At 51.2% G+C, this 20,820-nt stretch overlaps 1 protein-coding gene across 5 annotated transcripts in view; it reads left to right on the forward strand.

Annotated features, from left to right (window-relative positions):
- The window catches only part of CRACR2A (calcium release activated channel regulator 2A), a 162,213-nt gene that overhangs the window by 94,682 nt on the left and 46,711 nt on the right, over positions 1-20,820 (forward strand). For all 5 annotated transcript variants that reach the window (XM_019961686.2, XM_070790280.1, XM_070790281.1 and 2 more), the window contains 4 exons: positions 1,385-1,531; positions 13,152-13,242; positions 14,288-14,383; positions 17,100-17,287. In XM_019961686.2, the coding sequence (XP_019817245.2) occupies positions 1,385-1,531; positions 13,152-13,242; positions 14,288-14,383; positions 17,100-17,287 (522 nt within the window). The remainder of the gene's footprint in view (positions 1-1,384; positions 1,532-13,151; positions 13,243-14,287; positions 14,384-17,099; positions 17,288-20,820) is intronic.

The raw sequence follows: 20,820 nt of genomic DNA on the forward strand, positions 1-20,820 counted from the left end.
CTGCATTTTCAACAAGTAATAGATACTTGTTGGGTGGATGGGTGGATGGATGGATGGGAGGATGGGAGGGTGGGTGTTTGGATGGATGAATGGATGGGTAGATGGGTGGATGGATGGGTGGATGGATGGATGGATGGATGGATGAATGGATGGGTGGATGGATGGATGGATGGATGAATGGATGGGTGGATGATTGGTCTAGATGAGTTGGCAGATGTTTGGATAGAATGGAGCAAGGACAGGAAAGAGAGAGGGAGAGACAGTCAGATAGATGATCAGATAACTGACCAGAGCCAGCCTCACTTCTTGGTGAGCCTCCTCTCTGCTTGGTGCAGAGAGTAATATCCATGCCCCAGGCACATTGCTAACATGGCACCATCAAGTATTACTTTTGAGTACAATTTCTCAGATACCATGCTTGTTATACAAGCACAAGGGATTTTATTCTTTATCCTGAGGGCCCCTGGTGGTAGCTACCTTCGGATCATAGTGGCTTTGGAATTTAATGGACTGCAAATCAGATTGCTCTCTGGCTGTCTGTTTGATCACTGGCTGTAGACTGTTGAATCTCTCCAGAGGGAGAGCGGGGGCTGTGGCGTGCCGCCTCCCACCCCTCCCCTCCCCGATCACCATGTCCCTGCATGTCTCTGTTAAGTGCATGCACAAGAGCCCAGGGTGCTGGCCGGGGCGGGGGTGGCGCGGTTCTGGGCTCATCACTCTGCGTCTGTCTCTCTGCCTGCTCCGTCCCCCTCCCTCTCCACCGTCTCCCCGTGTGCACACTCGCGTCTCTCAGCCTTGCTCCTTCCCTTCCCCTCGCCTCTCAGTCATGCCGCTGCCTCCGGGCCCCAGTGGGGCGCACTGTCTTCCCTCCATTCCCTGCAGTGACAGTTGCTTTCTGCCACCCAGCAGCTGGCACGTCTTCCCCTCTCAGCCGTGAGGACCGTCCTTCCTGAGGCGACAGGCCTTCTCCTTCAGCTCCACGACGCCTGTCCTCACAAGCACTGGGCTCCTGTCCTCCCCGCTTCCTCGGGTGTGGCCAGTAGGAGGCCAGCACGGGACCAGACAGGCCCGAGCTTGCCTCCTGGCTCCATCGCTTCGCAGCTGAGTGACCTGAGTTGTCTCATTCACCCCTCTCCGTCCGTCTCCTCGCCCATAAGCGGGGGTGTTAGCGGCACCTGCCTCACAGGTGACTGCAGGACGAAATGAACAAATGTTCATAAAGCAGTGGGCATGCAGCCAGCACTCAATAAATGCCAGCCCCTGACGTCACTGTCCCGACCACAGTGATGATGCTCTGGCTGCCCCTGTCACCCCCGGGGCCTTGGGGTGTCCCGGGAAGCCTCGTGTCTACACTCCTGCCTCAATGCTCCTTTTTCTCTTGCAGTGAAGCTGATGTCAAGCAGCTCTGGCTGCAGCTCAAGAAGGACGAGCCTCACTTACTGTCCAACTTTGAGGATTTCCTGACCAGAATCTTCTCGCAGCTCCTAGAAGCCCATGAGGAGAAGAATGAGCTGGAGTGCGCCCTGAAAAAGTGGGTACCTGTGTCAGCCCGCCCTCTGCACAGACACATGCAAACCAGGAACACCCCTTCTGTCTTATATCCGGCACTGCCGCCTGTCAGTCATCCACCCGAGCTGGGCCTGGGCTCAAGCTGACACCATGTGTATGTTTCTAAGCCCTGGCTCACATGCACTAGGCCCTCAGCCATGCTCGGCACTGTGCTATCTTGTCTATTCATTCGGATATTTATCATCATCCACATTTTACAGATAGGGAAATTGAGGCAGTGGAAGGGTAAGTAACGCGTCCCCAGAATTCACAGCACGTAAGAGGCAGTGTGTATTCCGTTAAGCCAGATAGGCTGGTACCCAAGACCCGTTAGAAACCACCCTACCCGCCTCTGGGCAGTAAGGCCCCAGCATTTTGGGACCTCAGGCTGGGAGGAGTCCCAGCCTCACTGAATAAAAGTAGGTCCCAGCACCTCCTCTGTGGATGTTAGAAGCAGAACCAGGAAATCAGGAGCTCTGGGTCTGAGCCGTGTGGCTCTCCAGCCAGCTAGCTCTGTGACCTTGCTCTGCTCTCTTGGCCTCTCTGAGCTTTGGTTTTTCTCACCTGTAAAATGAGGGGTTGGATTATTTTCTCCCCCTCATCACTCCGTCTCTGACCCCAGCCTTGATCACCCCCAAGGAGCCACAGGAAAGTCAGATGACACCCCCAGAAGGGCCAACGGTTCCCTTGTTCCCTAGGGAGGCGGGGGTCCTGAGTGGCCGCAGTGACCCAGCTCAGGGCTTAGAATCTTCCCTGCAGGGGGCCCCTCTGTGGCCTGCACCCCCGCAGGGAGAGACTTACTTCAGAGCCTTTCAGTCCTCACATCCATCTGTAAGTGGCCTCCATTCATGCTTTTGTCCCAGTTTAATGATGGTTATAAAGTTCGTGAGCTGAAAGTCAAGGTCACTGTCGGCTGTGTGGGAGAAATTAGTTCAGCCAGGAGTTCTAGCCCTCTGTGTCCACATCCTGGCCAGCTACCCCCGCCCTGGGTCAGCTGATGGAGTCCACCCTCGGCTGGGGAGGGGGTCACTGAACTGTCTGGCAGTCGATTTCCCAGAGGCCTGTAGCAAGCAGAGCACTGAAACAGGACAAGAGCACCCCGAGCTCCCGCCCAGGCACTGCCACCGACCAGCTGTGTGACCTCAGGCAACGTGCTTTACCTCTCTGTGCTCCGGTTTCCTTACTGGCAGCATTAGAACAGGATTGGTGCTGTTTAAACTTTCTGATGGAGACTCATCAGAAGAAATGCACTTGACTTTGGCGCTCGCACACACTTGCATGTCTGAGTAACTGAAACCAGTTTCATGAAACATGCTCATTCCCCTTACATGTGACAGGCTCTGAGGTTTTTTATTTTATAGCACATGCGTACTCAGTCACGTCTGACTCTTTGTGACCCCATGGACTGTAGCCCACCAGGCTCCTCTGTCCATGGCATTTCCCAAGCAAGAATACAGGAATGGGTTGCCATTTCCTCCTCCAGGGGATCTTCCTGACCTAGGGATTGAACTGTGTCTCTTGTGTCTCCTGCGTTGGCACACAAGTTCTTTACCTAGGAAGCCCAGCAATAAGAAATATAAGAAATACACAGTAGGTCCCATTGGAGTTTCTGTGTTCTCTTCTCTTCCCTTAAAGAAAGAAAAAGCATTCATCACATCCTGCTTCCCAGTTCTACCTGAACCAGGTGATCCCTGGAGGTCCTTGTAGCTCAAGTCAAACAAGAAACTGAAACCCCAGAAGGATCAGTTCAGTTGCTCAATTGTGTCCAACTCTACGACCCCATGGACTGCAGCATGCCAGGCTTCTCTGTCCTTCACCAACTCCCAGAGCTTGCTCAAACTCATGTCCATCAAGTCAGTGATGCCATCCAACCATCTCATCTTCTGTTGTCCCCTTCTCCTCCTGCCTTCAATCTTTCTCAGCATCAGGGTCTTTTCCAATGAGTCAGCTCTTCACATAAGGTGGCCAAAATATTGGAGTTTCAGCTTCAGCATCAGTCCTTCCAATGAACACTCAGGATTGATTTCCTTTAGGCTTGACTGGTTTGATCTCCTTGCAGTCCAAGGGACTCTCAAGAGTCTTCTCCAACACCATAGTTCAAAAGCATCAATTCTTTGGTGCTCAGCTTTCTTTATAGTCCAACTCTCACATCCATACATAACTATTGGAAAGACTATAGCTCTGACTAGACAAACCTTTGTTGGCAAAGTAATGTCTCTGCTTTTTAATATGCTGTCTAGGTTGGTCATAACTTTTCTTCCAAGGATACAGAAGGATACTGGAAAAGGAAATGGCAACCCACTCCAGTATTCTTGCCTAGAGAATCCTGTGGACAGAGGAGCCTAGTGGGCTGCTGTCCATAGGGTCACACAGAGTTGCACACGACTGGGGCGACTTAGCAACAGCAGCAACAGAAGGATACAGAATAGTTAAATGGGAGGCTTTACAAATAGCTCGGGTGAGGCCAAGTGATGCTGGGACATCTAGGAGGCGAGTTTGGGAGTTTGGGCTTGTTTGAGGGAGGGACACACTCTGGTTAGTGAGAAAAGGAAGTCTGGAGAAATTTTTTTTTAAATATTTATTTGGCTGTCCTGAATCTTAGTTATAGCCCATGGGATCTTTAGTTATGCCATGTGGGATCTAGTTCCCGGACCAGGGATCAAACCCGGGCTCCCTCCATTGGGAGCACAGAGTCTTAGACATCAGACCCCAGGAAAGTCCCCTGGGGGAATGGTTTGATTTGGGCTGGAGTCGGGGGAACCCTGACAACTGTCAGAGCATCTCCCAGGCTCCCCCATGAGCCGACTGTTCAGTCCAGGTTCTAACTCATCACTCTATCTGGGACATGAGCATCACCCAGAGAGGGTGACAAGGCTTGACTGCTGTGGGCCACTTGGGGCTGGGCACCAGGGCACAGTTCTCGTGTGACTAGCAGCTGGCATGTAAGAGATGTGGGTTCGATCCCTGGGTCGGGAAGATCCCCTGAAGGAGGAAATGGCAACCCACTCCAGTGTTCTTACCTGGAGAATCCTATGGACACAGGAGCCTGGTGGGCTACAGTCCATGGGGTTGCAAAAGAGTCAGACACAACTAAAGCAATTTAGCATGCGTGCACAACGGGCACTTACTCTGTGCCAGGCTGAACTGGGCAAAAGGAACACAGAGTCCCCATCTCTGAGGAGTTTACCATCACGCCCAGGAGGCAGAGCCGTAAAAATTCTGCTGCAGAGCCGACCAGAAAATCCCTGGGCTGTTGAAACACTCGACAGCATTGCCATTGGCAGCAGCAGTAGCCTCGGCTTTCTCCTCCTTTTCTGAACTGCACACCTTGGTTCTCTCTCCCATGGGGCCCAGAGAAATGTGACTAACCTGGGGGCACTCCTGGCCCCAGCTCCCAGGCTGGCTGTGCCCCTCATGGTTAGTCTTGCTGCAGTGAGTGAGGAAGGGCCCCCAGCATCCTCCAGGGTCACCTCCAGGCTCTGGGAGGGAGGAGGATGCAGCGGGTGGGATGCTTGGGGGTGACATCTTGATGTCTGGAGACTCAAGCGTTAAGACAGTGTCAGAAACAGCACGGGGCCTTTCCTCCCTGCTGGCAGTTTCATTTTCTGAATCTGCACCTCAGGAGCAGGGGAAGGAAGCAAGTCTGGGAGCCTTCGACCTCCCCCGACCCTTGTCTCTTGGAAAAGCAGTTGAGAAGCCCTCAGATTTGGGCTAGAATCTGGGTTCAGTGTTTGACGCTGCTGCATGTCCATGGGCAAGCAGCCACGACCCAGTGGGATGAGGCAGGGGCAGGTCGAATGCAGGGACCTTGGGCTAATGCCCAGCTCCTCTGCTGCACCTCCAGAGGTGGGTGCATGCCCTCCAGCACCTCCACTTCCCTCCGAAGAAAAGGGAGGTCAGGTCGCAACCAAGCCACTCTTCTCTGTATGCACCGTGCAGAGACTTGGAGAAACTTATACTTTACCTTAGGAGACATATGAGTAGTTTGACATGAGAAAGGACTTCTGGCCATCAGAGTTATGAACTCTTCCACTGTATAAAGCATCCTGCTATTTATGATGATTCAGAAAAAAAAGAAAAGCTTGGGCTCTCCAGATGTAGAACGGGGCTGCCTGGAGGCAGCATCACGAGCAGGAATTCTGGAACCACACCCCAGGAGGACCCCGTCAGCTTGGTCTGCAGTGGGGGCTCCAAGTCTACATGTATAAAATCTCCTGACTTTGGACCAGAGCTGGAATCTGCTGGAGGAGTTGCTGGGTTGAGTTCCTTACCAGGATCTAACCCTGAGGATGGGGGAGAAGATGGATTAGGCTGTATCTGGGGAGCGCTTTGAAGAGAAGTGCTTTCAAGATCAAAGGCAGCCTCAGCTCCATCCTCTGCAGCTCAGAGCCTGGAAACACCCCCAGGCCGCCCGCTCTGCATCCTCGGTGGACCACCCTTGGCCTTGGCGAGCTTAGCCCACACCCTCATTGGCATTGGTTCCTCATCTGCACAGTTTCCTGGCCCAGATGATTCAGGCCTTGAGCAGTTTCTCAGGAGCGTGGAGGTTGGTGGAGGTGGGCTGCACTTGCAACTCCCACCCTCTCAGCCACTGTCCCGTTGCTGTCCATGCAGACTCACTTCCTTTAGCCCCGAGACGGTGTCCAGACCAGGAGGGACAGTGTCTCACAACCTGACAGGCAGCCCAACTGGGATACCTGGTACCTGACACAAGCCTGAGAACTGGTGTTCCGTGATGGGGGCGGGGGGCAGTCACTGTTTCTTTGACCTTGCCACCAGGTAGGACAGGGGTCCCCAACCTCCGGGATCTAATGCCTGCTGATCTGAGGTGAGCTCATGGAATAATAATAGAAATAAAGGGCACAGTAGCTATAATGCAACTTGAATCATCCTGAAAGCAACCCGCCCCATCACCCTGGGCAGGGGGGAATTATCTTCCATGAAAATGGTCCCTGGTGCCAAAAAGGTCGAAGACCACTGATGGCAATTAAAGCATTGTGTGTACGGCCAGTAGTCCTTGTGATGAATCTTAGCTGTGTGGTTCTGGCAAGTTAGCTTGTTTCAGAATGACCAGGGCCTCTGGGTTAAAAGGTAGCTCCTTAGGTTCCTACCCCAGAGGGTCTAAATCAGTATGTCTTGGGGGTGGGGGATCCAGGAATGTGGGTTCTGAAGCAGGTAGACCCCAGACCTCACTGAGAAATGCTGTCTAGCTTCTAGAAGGTATGTGTGTTAGTCACTCAGGGGCTTCCTTGGTGGCTTAAATGGTTAGGAATTCACCTGCAATGCAGGAGACTCAGGTTCAATCCCTGGGTCGGGAAGATTCCCTGGGGAAGGGAATGGCAACCCACTCTAGTGTTCTTGCCTGGAGAATTCCATGGACAGAGGAGGCAGACTGGTGGGCTACAGTCCATGGGGTCCCAAAGAGTCGGACACGACTGAACAAACTTCTGGAAGGTATCAGGCTGCAGCAGGCACACCCTGGCTCTTCCAGTCTGTAATTCCTCTCCCGTTCTCTGAGTAGAGGGAAGTTCTTGGGGTGGGCCCTCAGCCATGAGGCCATGGCTTAGTCACGCCCGTGTTTTTTTAATTGGTGTACTATTATCGGAGGCAGAAGCACATTGTTAACTTTGCCCTGAGAGCAGGAGGAACAGTGAGGGTGATTGTGCTCTGTGGTCACTGGGGGCATGATTTGTAAACCTGACTAATGAAGAATGGTTTGCTTTATAGGCTGGGATAAAGCTGCAAAGTTGGTTTATACAAGGCAGCAGAATCTAATTAGGGAGAAACCATCCATCTTGAAAATCCAATTGGCGATTTTACAGCCTTCGCAGAATTTTCGACAAACTCGTATGTTTGCCTTTCATTCAGTGATACTCTAATCCTGTGTGTGTGTGAGAGAGAGAGACAGACCACAGAGAGACTGGGAGAGACTGCTTTCAGGGGAACAAGAGAACCCTAATGAATTTTTCTAGTGAGAGCCTCCCTTTGCCTCTGGAGACCGCAGTTGCGAGGAAAAGTCAGCAGGGAGCGGTGGCGAGTCTGAGTCCCAACCACGAAGTTGGCGGAGGCAGAATGCGCTTCCATTTTCTCTGGCAAAGAGCAGACTCTCTGAGAGGTTTCTGGCCCGGGGTCTCCATTCTGTGAACAGAGCATGAGGGGCAGGGGTCGGGGAGACAGGGGAAGGGGGCAGCCTCCAGACATTCAGCCCCATTCCTCACCCCCTTGATCTCTCACTCCACAATTGACAGACGCCAGATGAGGTTTGGATGCTGACAATCCAGAACACAGAGGTGTGGAGTTGTCATCTTTCTTTTTTAACATTTTTATTGATGTATCATTGATTTACAATGTTATATTAGTTTCTGCTATTCAGCAAAGTGAATCAGCTATACATACATATCTGCTGTGCTGTGCTTAGTAGCATCTGACTCTTTGTGACCCCGTGGACTGTAGCCCACCAGGCTCCTCTGTCCGTGGGGATTCTCCAGGCAGCAATGCTGGAGTAGCTTGCCAAGACCTCCTCCAGGGGATCTTCCCAACCCAAGGATCAAACCCAAGTCTCCCACATTGCAGGTGGATTCTTTACCATCTGAGCCACCAGAGAAACCCATGTATCTGTGTGTGTGTGTGTGCATGCGTGTGTGTGCACGTGCACACACGCACGTGCTAAGTCGCTTCAGTCAGTCCAACTCTTTGAGATCCCTTGGACTGTAGCCCACCAGGCTCCTCTGTCCAAGGGATTCTCCTGGCAAGAACACTGGAATGGGTAGCCACTCCCTTCTTCAGGGGATCTTCCTGACCCAGGGATTGAACCCAGGTATCCTGCATTGCAGGAGGATTCCTTACAGCTGAGCCACTGGGGAAGCCAGTGGAGACCGCAGTTGCGAGGAAAAGGCAGCAGGGCACCTTTATATATATATATATATATATATATATATATATATATATGATATATCATATATCTTTTTAAAATTCTTTTCTCATGTAGGTCATTACAGAGTACTGAATAGAGTTCCCTGTGCTATACAGTAGGTCCTTATTACTTGTCTGTTTTGTATATAGCAGTGCGTATATGTCAATCCCAATCTCCCAACTTATCCCCCCACCCCCACTTTCCTCCCCGGTAACCGTAAGTTTGTTTTCTGCATCTGTGCCTCTATTTCTGTGCTGTAAATAAGTTTACTTGTGCCCTTTCTTTAGAGCCCACATATGTGATATCATACGATATTTGTCTTAGAAGTGGATTCTGCAAGGACAGGCTGGAGGGCACGGGCTGGGAGTTGAAGCCTGGGTTCTGCCGCCGCTCTGGCCCCAGGAACCGGGTGACCACAGACTGGCCCCCTCCCTGCCTCGACCCACATTTCCCTTCCTGTGGACACACAGGATGCTTGTCTGTGATGGGAGGGGCTCTTCCTCTCTCTGCACCTGCCTCTCACCAGGCTCTGCAAACCAGAGTCCTGTGTATCAGACCACTGCCCATCCACAAGCACACACATGGAATCAGAACGACCCCTCTCCAAGGCCTGTGGCCATTTCTTAAGCTGTCCTTTGAGTTCAAGTTTCTGAAATGTATCTAAAATGCAGACAAATGCTGCTTGTCCTGTCCGAGGTCAAAACTACACCTCCATTTAGGGAAGGAAGACACTGCATTGTTTCTTGGAGTAATTTCAGCACATCCTGCCTAAAACCTAGACACTGGACCTGGTGATTTTCTGAGACCCTTTGTTTCTAAGGAAAGGAAAAGGAGAGAGCAAACTGGGAAAAAAAATATTTTGACCAATTAATATTCGAAGGCCTCACCGGTGTGCTGTTAGCTGGGGCCGCAGTGGTGCTGAGGATTAAAATACTCTGCTTGTGCCTGGTACCTTGACTCTCTGTGTGCACTTGGTGAAGGTTAATTAACTTCCACGGTGCCTGTCAGAGGCTGGCAGGGAAAGGTCTTGCTCCCTGAGAATTCTCTCTGAACCTAAAGCTTGTACTGATGGGGAGCATCACTATCTCCAGCCCTCCTTGCTTCCCACAAACATTCCATCCTTAGATCTCCAATACGCCTGATACTGTGCGCATGCACACACCACACACACACACACACACACCACACACACACACATACGTCGTCCTTGCGAGAGGGGGCATCCACCGCAGTCAGATGCCCAGGGTGGCACTGTTTCCTTGAGGCTGGTTGGACCTTTCACCCCAGCTTTTGGTAGGTCATTTGCTCTAAAAGAGCTGGTTAGAAACTCAGCATTCTCTCTCACTGGAGCTGTTCTAAACCAGTTTGGGGACATACTTGGTGGCGATATTATGGCAAGGACTCTGACACTGGAAACGTGGTTGGATCAGACAAGACCTCTTTCAACCCCCAAATTTTTCAATTCTCCTGGAATCTGGCATTTCCCTGCCACCCCATGTGGTCCACCCATGGACTTCTGAGTCTGGTATCCAAAGTCTTATATTTATTTCTTACAGATTTTCAGCGTTAACACTTTGAGCACAGGTCCTGTGGATGACATCAGTGTCTGAGTGTCCATAACCTAGTGGAGACTGCATAAACCCAAAGGAAAGAGTCATTCAGGACTTTGAAAGGTTCAAATAAAGACATGTGGTGTTCTCTGAGGTCCGGGAAGAGGGTCAGGAAATCGGAACAGATGGAGAAATCCTCGTGGAGAAGACTTCAGAGTCTGTGTTTGTGCATCAGGCAATCTGAGTGGTTCCAGAAACTGTGGCAGCAAAGGGGTGTGTAATAAGCAAACACAATCGGTTGCCTCTTTCCTCTGATGGCAGAATGTGGTGAGCTTGGCTGGGGCACCACATGCCATATGCCCACATCTTTTGAGAGTGCCTCTCGCCACTGTTTCTCCCAGAGAAGTAATTTCTCTGCAGCCCCTGCTCACACACAGCCTGCGTCTCTAATGGATCACTCCGACAGGAGGTTTTATTGACTAAGCTTTCTGTTCTTCACCTTTCTGATTGCTTCTGACCCTTTCCAAACCCAGCAGCCCTTTTATCCTTAAAACGAAGACCCTCTACCCCTTGGGGAGCACTGGCCCTTGCCCTCTGCAGCCCATGATAATAATTAGGAAAATAAATAATCCCTTATATCTGTCTAGGACTTTGCAGTTCCAAACACTTTACCTGCCCATTCATTGTAACCATGCTGGAAGGAACGGGGAGCAGCTGTTATCCTGGGATCAAAGGATGTCGAAGCATTTACCCAAGGTCACACAGAGGAAATAAGCCGGTTCTGGGATCATAACCCTGGCCGTCTGCACCCCTGAGCTGGGTTAGTGATGCCTGTGGTATACACAGCACCTTAATATTCTCATTCTCGAGCTCGTGTGTCCAGCCCTGGGTCACAGCTCAACCTATGAAGTCCTTCATGCCTCAACAGCCTCCAAAGAGACCAGGTTTGTTCACAAGCATTTCCAAAGTATGAGCTCCATGTGGGAGCCCACATGGGCCGGGACCACTGATGCTCACCCGCAGCCCAGGGCTTCTTTGCGGTGGGTCCCTCCTCTGTGATGAGGGCAGGGGTAGGTGCCATTCAGAGGCTGCATCTCTCTTCCCTCCATTTGTTTTCCTGTTGTCCTTGAGGTTCAGACGCTAAGTTGTGTGCAGCAATTCCAGATCCCATGGACTTCCCTGTCCTACACCATCTCCTGAACTTTGCTCAAACTCATGTCTATCGAGTCGATGATGCCATCCAACCGTCTCTTCCTCTGTCATCCCCTTCTCCTCCTGCCTTCAATCTTTCCCAGCATCAGGATCTTTTCCAATGAATCAGCTCTTCACCAAAGTATTGGAGTTTCAGCTTCAGCATCAGTCCTTCCAATGAATATTCTGGACTGATTTCCTTTAGGATTGACTGGTTTGATCTCCTTGCTGTCCAGGGGACTCTCAAGAGTCTTCTGCAGCACCACTGTTCAAAAGCATCAATTCTTCAGTGCTCAGCCTTCTTTATAGTCCAATTCTCACATCTGTGTTTGTAAAATTACTTACTTCATGACTAACAAACTGACATGTGAGCGTGAAAAGCATAAAGTTTATTAATTTAATCCAATAAAACTTCAAGTTAATATAACACATTTAATGATAATGTAGAATTAATGCCCTGCATGGTTATTAGGCTTACATGGTACATGGCTTATATGAATGATTATAATGAGTATGACATTAGCAGCGCCAAATCCATTTCGAAGTTTTTCTCATCTCACTTTATCAGTTCTCTGGTGCTTGTATAGTTGGAATCACTGTCTGTAATTTTCCTAAATACCATTTGCCACGTCGCATTTGAATTTCTTCCATCACAGGAAGGCAATTCCAGGGACCAGGGGAAGCCTATCTTTCTCTCTGAACTTTCCTATCCACTGTATCCATTTCTGTCCCCAAGGGGTCCCTGTGTAACCACAGGTGTCTCAGTTCCTTGTTTCTCGCCAAGATTTTCTTGTAATTGTTGTGGGGTAGCCAAGAACCAAAGCAGCAATCCAAACATTTGTCATTTACTGAGAAGAGAGTTCTCCCTCTTTGCCAAAAAGACGCTTGTTACTCCCAGAATGGGAGGTCCAGCGGTGAGCAGAGAGCCTCAGCTCAGAGGCGTCTTGGGGAGCCGTGCCCTTCTCTCTGGGCACAACCCTGGACCAATGGGGTACTCACTCCAAGTCAGGTTAATGGTCTTGGAGGTACAACCAGGAACGTGAACTCAGACCAGTGAGTAACCTTGACTGTGTGTTCTGGGGCGGCTGTGTGGTTCCTGTAGAACTGAAAGGATGCCAATCAAAATTGTGGCCTGTGCATGGGGTGCCAGGTTCCCCCAGCAGATAGCGAGTGAGGAAAGACCAGCCCATGGGCTGTGGTGCGGGAGACCTGAGTTCGACCCCTGGGTCAGGAAGATCCCCTGGAGAAAGGAATGGCAACCTGCTCCAGTATTCTTGCCTGGAGAGCTCCATGCATGGAGGAGCCTGGTGGGCTACAGCCCATAGGGTTGCAAAGAGTCGGACACGACTGAGATTCTAACACTTTGAGTTTCACCCTCCCCATGGCCCCGTGCTGAGATGGTCTGAGTCCTTGGACAGGAGTGGCCCCTCCCTCTGTAGGGGGTGTTGTGATGGAGGTGGTAGTCATCACCATGGAACCTTTTGAGAGCCTGTGAAAAACAAGGGTCACCCAAAGTTCAGCACACCAGGAGAGTACAGCTCAGACAGTGCTGATGGAGCCAGGTGGAGAGAAAGCAGCCAACGTGGGAAAGAGATAAACCAAGAAACCAAGCAGAGAAAAAGCCCACACCTTTATGCTGTGGAAAAGCATAGGGATCGGCGGGTAACACTATGATGAGTGTCGCGAGGCTGGGTGGTTGGTGCTGGCATAAAGCAGAGCACAAGAAGATGGAGCTGGGACGCTCCCCTCCCCACCAGCAAGTGTATCATCTGGGGGGGATGGCCGAGAGACAGGAGGACGAGAGGGTCCTGCCTGTCCTCTGTGGTCTGCTGATCCTGAGGAGCTGACCCTGCAGTCTTGGCTGGCCGACCTACGTGGTCACCCCCACCACCCAGAGCTCCACTGGGGAATAGAGGCTTCTCATCAGACTCTCCTTGTCACCTGTGCAGGAAAATTGCTGCCTATGATGAAGAAATCCAGCACCTCTACGAGGAGATGGAACAGCAGATCAAAACCGAGAAGGAGCAGTTTCTCCTGAAGGTGAGAGTCCATTCAAGTCCGGGCCTTGGCTGTGCTGGCCAGGCTGAAATAGTGAAATAGCACCTGCTCTGACCACCTTCTGCCTCCTGGGCCTAAGGTCACAGTACCCCCATGGTATTATTGATTTCCTATTTTTTGGCTTTGTTTTTTTTTTTCAAGGTCGTTGTCACCTTCAAATTTGGCATGTAATTTACTGGTTCATTTTGATCGATTGTGGTCTGTCTGGTCCTATTAAGATGTTAACCCCAGAGAGCAGGGGTCGTCCTCTTTTATGGACTGATGTACCCTTGGAACCCCCACTGTGCCTGGAGCAGAGTAGGCAGGCAATCAACAAGTATCTGTTGGATCAATGAGTAAACGGGGATTACAGAGGGATGGAGGGGTTTACCGCTGAAAGCATCCTGAAGGCTGGGCTTGATTTTGGTCATTCCTGGAGGGAGCTAGTGTTGTACATGCTCCCTGTCTACCTGGACTGGGGGGGGGGGGTCACTGAAGCCCTGGGATGGCATGTTGTTGCTGCTGCTCAGTGGCTAAGTCGTGTCCAACTCTTTGCAACACCATGGACTGCAGCACACCAGGCTTCTCTGTCCTTCACTGTCTCCCAGAGTTTGCTCAAACTCATGTCCACTGAGTGGATGATGCCATCCAACCATCACATCCTCTGTTGTCCCCTTCTCCTCCTGCCCTCAATCTCCCAGCATCAGGGTTTTTTTTCACAGTGAGTTGGCTTTCACATCAGGTGGCCAAAGTATTGGAGCTTCAGCTTCAGCATCAGTCCTTCCAGTGAATATTCAGGATTGATTTCCTCTAGGATTGACTGGTTTGATGTTCCCCAGACTCTCAAGAGTCTTCTTTAGCACCACAATTCGAAAGCATCAGTTCTTCATCGCTCAGCATTCTTTATGGTCCAGCTCTCACATCTGTACAAGACTACTGGAAGTCCAAAGGCTGAGTGGACCCTGCTGTTGAGCAGGTTCAAGGTGGTAAAAGCAGTCTCCATCCAGGTGCCTTTGGGCCTCACATGTCCCTCTCCCTGGTCTGGCAGGACACGGAGAGGTTCCGGGCCCGAAGTCAGGAGCTGGAGCGGAAGCTGCTCTCAAAGGAGCAGGAGCTGGAACAGCTGGTCCAGAAGCAGAAGCGGGTAAACTTTCCTCTGCATCCTCAGAGGACCCAACTCTCTACTCTATCCTCCCCTCTTTTCTTACCCACTTTCCCTGCCCTTTGCTTAAGGACTTAATTTTTTCCAATCTGAGAAGAACCATTTAATGATACAAAAGAGAGCATTTAATGTAAAGTTTAAAAATAAAATAAAATTTAAAAAAAAATCACAGGTGATCCCAAGATAAAACCTTTGTACTCTCCCATGCCTGGTGTTTAACTCAGAAAAATTGCCGACGGTCGAGGTATCTGCAGACATGGGGGTATAGTTATGCCTGGGAGCTACCAGAAAGCTGAAACTGTAGTTTGTTTCCTGCATCCTGTGTGAGAGAGGAGGGAGATGCTGAGACATGGGGCCACAGTCACTGATTTGGGGGGAGGGGGCTGCAGACTGTGATGTCTTCCTGCCAGGATGGCTGGGGATGCCTCCAGTTGGAAGAGGCTCCTCAAAGGTCCGTTTGTCTGTTCCATCTCTTCCCATGCACCCAGAAAATGCACATCAGCCCCTTTGCGACTGCTCCCATCACCCCACAGGATCGATGCAGACACCAGACGCTCCCTTGATGCACCTGAGTACCCAGAGGCAGGCTAGGCAGTATCTCTGTGTCCATCCACCCTGTCTGGGAGAGCCTGGCACAGGACCCCGAGAGATGGTCTCTCTAGGCAAGTGAAAAATGAGTGACTTTGGAGCTCACACACACTTGGATGTGTGAGTAACTGAAACCAGAGTTTCATGAAATATGCTCACTGTCCTTACGTGTGACGAGCTCTGAGGTTTTCTGTTCTATAGCATGTGCGTACTCAGTCTCGTCTGACTCTTTGTGACCCCATGGACTGTAGCCCGCCAGGCTCCTCTGTCCATGGCATTCTTCAGACAAAATTACTAGAGTGGATTGCCATTCCCTTCTCCAGGGGATCTTCCTGACCCGGGGATGGAACCTGGATCCCCTGCATTGAAGACAGATTCTTTACCATCTGAGCAACCAGGGAAGCCTAGGCAAGCCTCCTCTTCAAAGCAAGGGGCTCATAGGTAGAGAGAGAGCCATTTGCCACTTGGCCTCCTGTTTTGTTTTGTTTGGTGCTGGAAGGAATCCAGCCCTGGACAGACCCAGACGCATTGCTTCCATTTGAAAAGAGAGGGATATTTTTAGCAGCACATTAAAATACGCTTGAAGACAACCCATGCTAAGGCTGGAAGACAGTTCCACTCCTGCGAATCCCCAACCCGTAGATTTTGGTTTTTCTCCTGCAGCGAGATGCTCTCAATGCCTGGAACTGCCAGCTGCCTCCCCATCCCCACCACACAGTCATACCTGGCTTCTCCTCCCTCTTTCTCCTCCTTACTGTTACGTATTAAGTTCTTCGCAAATAGATTTATCCCTTCAATGAGTGATTGCCACTCGACTTAATTACTGCATGCTTGCCTGATTACACAGGAGCCTCCTAAGATTGGCACAGACGTCTTGTTTTTGCCTCCTTTTTCTCTTACTGGCCACATTCATTCAACTAAATCCATTATGATCTGTGTGCCTTGCTTTGAGTCTTCCTCTGGTGCGAGGGTTAGAAGCTCTGTACAGACTAATCACCAGCCAGAAAAACCTTAAGGTGTTTAGTTGCTTTAGGGACATGAGAAAAGGTCCATGTTTGGTTGGACCGGTTTGAGCTATTTCCTAAGGGTTTGCAGGGTTTGTGGCTACCATAGCAAACTTGTCTAGATGAAAGGACTCAGACTTGTTTAGCTGGGAGAGGAAAAGGGAATAAATTTTTTTTTTTAATATGGCGTTTAGCGCCTCCTTTTCCGAGCCCTTTTCCTCCTTTACCTCTACCAGACATGATGAAAAGCAACTATTGCTCTTTTCCAGTCGAAAAGGGAATAAATTGATTGACATTCAGGATTCATGACCGGGGCAGGTGGCTGTGTGAAGAACGACACTTAGCAGTTTCCATCTCCATCAAGGACCAAGGGGAAGCAACTAGTGTGGAGGACAAGAGGGGTCTCATGAGAGCCTAAGACATTGATGAGACCGCTGGTGAGACGATGGTCATCAGCACTGGGATAGAGGGACAGATGATGGTCTTTCTGAATGGTGCAGCCCCTCCCAGGACTTTTTTTTTTTTTAAACAATGTTGCTTTAAAAAATGGATTTCATTTTGGCTCTGCTGGGTCCTTGTTGCTGCACGTGGGCCTTTCTCTAGTTGGGTGAGTCCGGGTTACTCTCTGTCACGGTCTGAGGGCTTCTCACTGTGACGGTTTCTCTTATGGAGCGCAGGCTCTAGGACACAGGCTCGCAGTTGCAGCTCCTGGGCTCCAGAGCGTGGGCTCAATAGTTGTAGCTTAGTTGTGCCTCAGCATGTGGAATCTTCTCGGACCAGGGATCGAACCCACATCTCCTGCATTGGCAGGTGGATTCTCAACAACTGGACCACCAGGGAAGTCCTGCCCAGATTGTTTAGTAGCCCCGTGGAGACAGGGGAGAGACAGGAGTGCTCTGGAAGCTTCTTCCTGCCCCTGGAAGAGTGTGTGTGTGTGTGTGTGAATTGAGGGGCTGGACGAAGCTGACTGAGGCTGGAGGGTGGTGAGGGGCAAGAGCAAGGGCTGCTGCCTGCCATGTGGAGGAGGCCAGGTGGGGCCGGGAGAGGCGCCTGACAGAGCTGGTCCCTCATCACTCCTTGCTGCACACCCTCTTCCGCCTTTCCAGCTGGAAGGCCAGTGCACCGCCCTGCACAATGACAAGCACGAGACGAAGGCTGAGAATACCAAGCTGAGACTCACCAACCAGGAGCTGGCACGGGAGCTGGAACGGACGTCTCGGGAGCTCCAGGACGCCCAGCAGCAGCTGGAGAGCCTCCGGCAAGAGGCCCACAAGCTCCACCAGGAGAAGGAGATGTGAGTGTGACCCTTGCGCCGCCCGGACTCTGCCCTCTGCATTGGTCCCCCTGCTCTGAGCCTATGAGTGACTCCTCCCGCCCCCCACCCCCACCCCAGACCCTTTTCCTTGCTCATAACATGGGGACGGGGCTCCTCGGTCCCTCTTCTAACCTTCTTCTAGAATCCTGAGATGTGAAGCAGACCAGCTCTGTGCCAGGCATTACCTAGGATTGACAAGAAACATGCAGCCTTGTTCTCAGAAAATGTATTAAACGATCAGGATGGCATTATCCAACCACGTAGCAGGCAGTCTGGGGAAAGATGCTGAATGAGGGGAGTGGCCAGACATTGACCCTGGAGGCCACGGCTGGCCGGGAAGTCTTCCCAGGTCAGCGTGCCATATGTGTGCAGCGTGTCACAGGGCATGTGACAGGGGCCTGGAGACAGCATCCCGGCTCTGCCCATTTTTTTCCCATCAGCCTTCCTCTGTGCGGGCCCTATGGGGGCAGCCCCACGTTTCTGGGGCATGGTTTGCTGATAAAGCCCTGCCTGTCTCTGACTGCTGGCAAAACCTTGGTCCACTGCAGGAGGTGTGTGTGCTCAGTCACATCTGACTCTTTGCAACCCTTTGGACTGTAGCCCGCCAGGCTCAGTAGTTGTGGTGCACGGGCTTACTTGCCCCGCAGCGTGTGAAATCCTCCTAGATCAGGGATTCTCCAGGCAAGAATACTGGAGTGGTTGCCATGCCCTCCTCCAGGGGATCTTCCTGATCCAGGGATCGAACCCGCTGTCTTGCGTCTCCTATATTGGCAGGCAGATTCTTTACCACGTTGCCACCTGAGAAGCCATTAGCCTAAATCAAATTGTTCTGCTGTCTGGCTCTTGTGTAGTGTCTTGTATGATTTGGGACTGATCCAGAGTGAGAGGCAGGATGTGTGTTTAGATTTGGAGTTTTTTACCCTAGGAAGATCCCTCCAGTTGAAAAATAGTTGTCTTCCCTAGCTTCTGGTTTAAAGCGAATCCAGCCCTTCCGTTCCAAGGCTCGGATGCCGGGTGGAGGAACGGTGTATTTCATTGGAAACAAGCAAAATCAGTTCCTCCCCACTGAGAGCAGGTCAACAAGGTGCTTAACTTTATAAACAGAATTAAGGATTCAGCCTCTTAAAATTCAATCAAGGCCTAAAAGCAACAAATATCGGAAAGCACAGGCGTGAGGTCTGCAGGTGGAAGTAAGCACCAGAGCTAAGCACCAGAGCCGGGGTAACCAATCACGGCGTGAGGATTAAAATCTTTCTGAAGCCTTATCTTCATCAGGCAAGCCAGAGACACAATCTCTGGAGGCCGGGAATTGAAAAAGAGGGAGGAGGGGCTAGGAGGGAGAGATAAATGAGTGCGGAACCTTCATGGCTTGTTTTGAAGAAGCTTGCAGCGGCTTGTGCAGCTGGAGAGCCTGCTGGAGCCCAGGAGAGCGTGTCTTGTCCAGGGAGACGGGAGAGAAGGGCGGGGAGAGGCTTAGCGTGCCCTCCATAGAGCAGGAACCCTGACCAGCAGTATGGACAGGACCTTCGTGCTGGAAGCCACCTCTCTATTTCACACATGGAAAATGGAAGCTCAGAGAGGGGTAGCGAGCAACCTGCAGTCACACAGCTACACAGTGCCAGGAAGCAAGGTCAGAGTCTCGTCTCCCATCCTGTCCATCCCCAGAGATGTCTGACTGCCGGGTGATTCTCCAGAGCAGCGGGCAGCGGGGGGAGTAGGCCCCTAGATCACCAGGCCCCATCATGTGGATAGGAAAATGAGTCTTCCTGTTCTCTGAAGATGCCCAAGGAAAGAGAACTAGATTTTAAAAAGAGATGAAGAAGGAACAGTCATAGGAGAGGTGAAGGTCAACTGAAAAGCAGCATCGCTGTCTGTTTTGTTAATCACTTTGTATCTGGGGCAGGTGGTTTATGACAAGGCACAAAATTCAAAGTGGTTTGCAGCCCCACCCCCTCACCGCTGGCCTCCTGTGAGTAGGAGGCCACCAGTCGTGGCTGCTCGTGGATCCTTCCAGGTTGTGTGTGCACACACAGGCACTTCCAGGCAGCGCTAGTGGTAAAGAACCCACCTGCCAATGCAGGAGACGTAAGAGATGCAGGTTCAATCCCTGGGTGGGGAAGATCTCCTGGAGGAGGGCGTGGGAACCCACTCCAGTATTCTTGCCTGGAGAATCTCATGGACAGAGGAGCCTGGCGGGTTACAGTCCATGGGTCACAGTGAGCTCACACACACACACACACACACACACACACACACACACACGCAGCAGCAGTGCACTGCTCTACATCAGCCTGCCTTTTTCACTTGACGGATCCTTTGGAGAACACTCCATATTTCTTTCTGATAAAAACCAGGCCGACAGCCCTTCCCTCCGGGCGGCGGTAAACCTCTCCCCAGCAGCTTCCATGAAATGGCAAGCTCTGTGCTTTACCCTTCACCCGTCAGCCAGACACAAACTTGTCGAATGTCTAGGTCAGAAGGACGTTCAGGGGCATTTTGTTAAATATCTAAGTATCTTTTTTTCTTTTTTTGCAGAAATGCTCTTCTTTTTGTTAAAACCCCCCAAATCTATCTGAATATGTGTGTGTGTGTGTGTGTGTGTGCATGTTCAGATAGGTGGATATCTGTATATCTACTAGACAAACAGCCGCGTGTGTGCACTGTTACGTACCATGTACAGGTGTGTATGTGTGTGTGTTGTCATGGTGCCAGGGTCCCCTGGTGCTGTGTCAGCAGGGCCAGAGGAGGGCTGGAATAAGTTCCTCTCATTGTGGAGGACTTGACCCCTCCATCAAATACTGTGGAGTTTCCCAGGTGGCTCAGCGGTAAAGAACCTGCCTGCCAATGCAGGAGAAACAGGAGACACAGGTTCAATCCCTGGGTCGGTAAGATCCCCTAAAGGAAGGCGTGGCAACTCACTCCAATATTTTTGCCTGGAGAATTCCGTGGACAGAGAAACCTGGTGGGCTACAGCCCATGGGGTCGCACAGAGTCGGGCACAACAGCACACACCCAGTCACACTTGCTCAAACACTGTGAGACCCCAGCCCTCAGGTCTCCAATGAGTGACTGTCCTCAGCGGGGAAAGCCATCTGCTCCCAGGAAGAAGCAGGACGTGGGGTGGGGGCTGGGGAGCCCCAAAGCCAGCCGGAGGCAACCTTGGCTCCAAGGGAACCAAGGAGCAAGCTGGCAGGTATGCTCATGTAGTGCCGGTCGGTCGGAGCAGAGTCCCAGGCTGGAGCTTAGGGACCCAGCATGGATAATGGGAGAGGCATTGTTCTCCCTCAAGTCGAAATTAAATATAATTGGTATTAAAATGTTGGGAGTTCGCAGCTCTGCAGGAGCCAGAGAAGTTCTTTTGCTTAATTAGGATTGTCTGAGGTGAACTTAGAATTTGAGACAGTTTGTTACTGTTGCAAATTGACTTTCTAATTATTCTATAAAGGTGAAAAACCCACAGATACTGCCGAAGGAATCAGGAGATCTCGAGCTTGGCGGGCGCATCCTGTGGC

The sequence above is a fragment of the Bos indicus genome, chromosome 5 (genome assembly GCF_029378745.1).
Source record: "Bos indicus isolate NIAB-ARS_2022 breed Sahiwal x Tharparkar chromosome 5, NIAB-ARS_B.indTharparkar_mat_pri_1.0, whole genome shotgun sequence".
NCBI lineage: Eukaryota > Metazoa > Chordata > Mammalia > Artiodactyla > Bovidae > Bos > Bos indicus.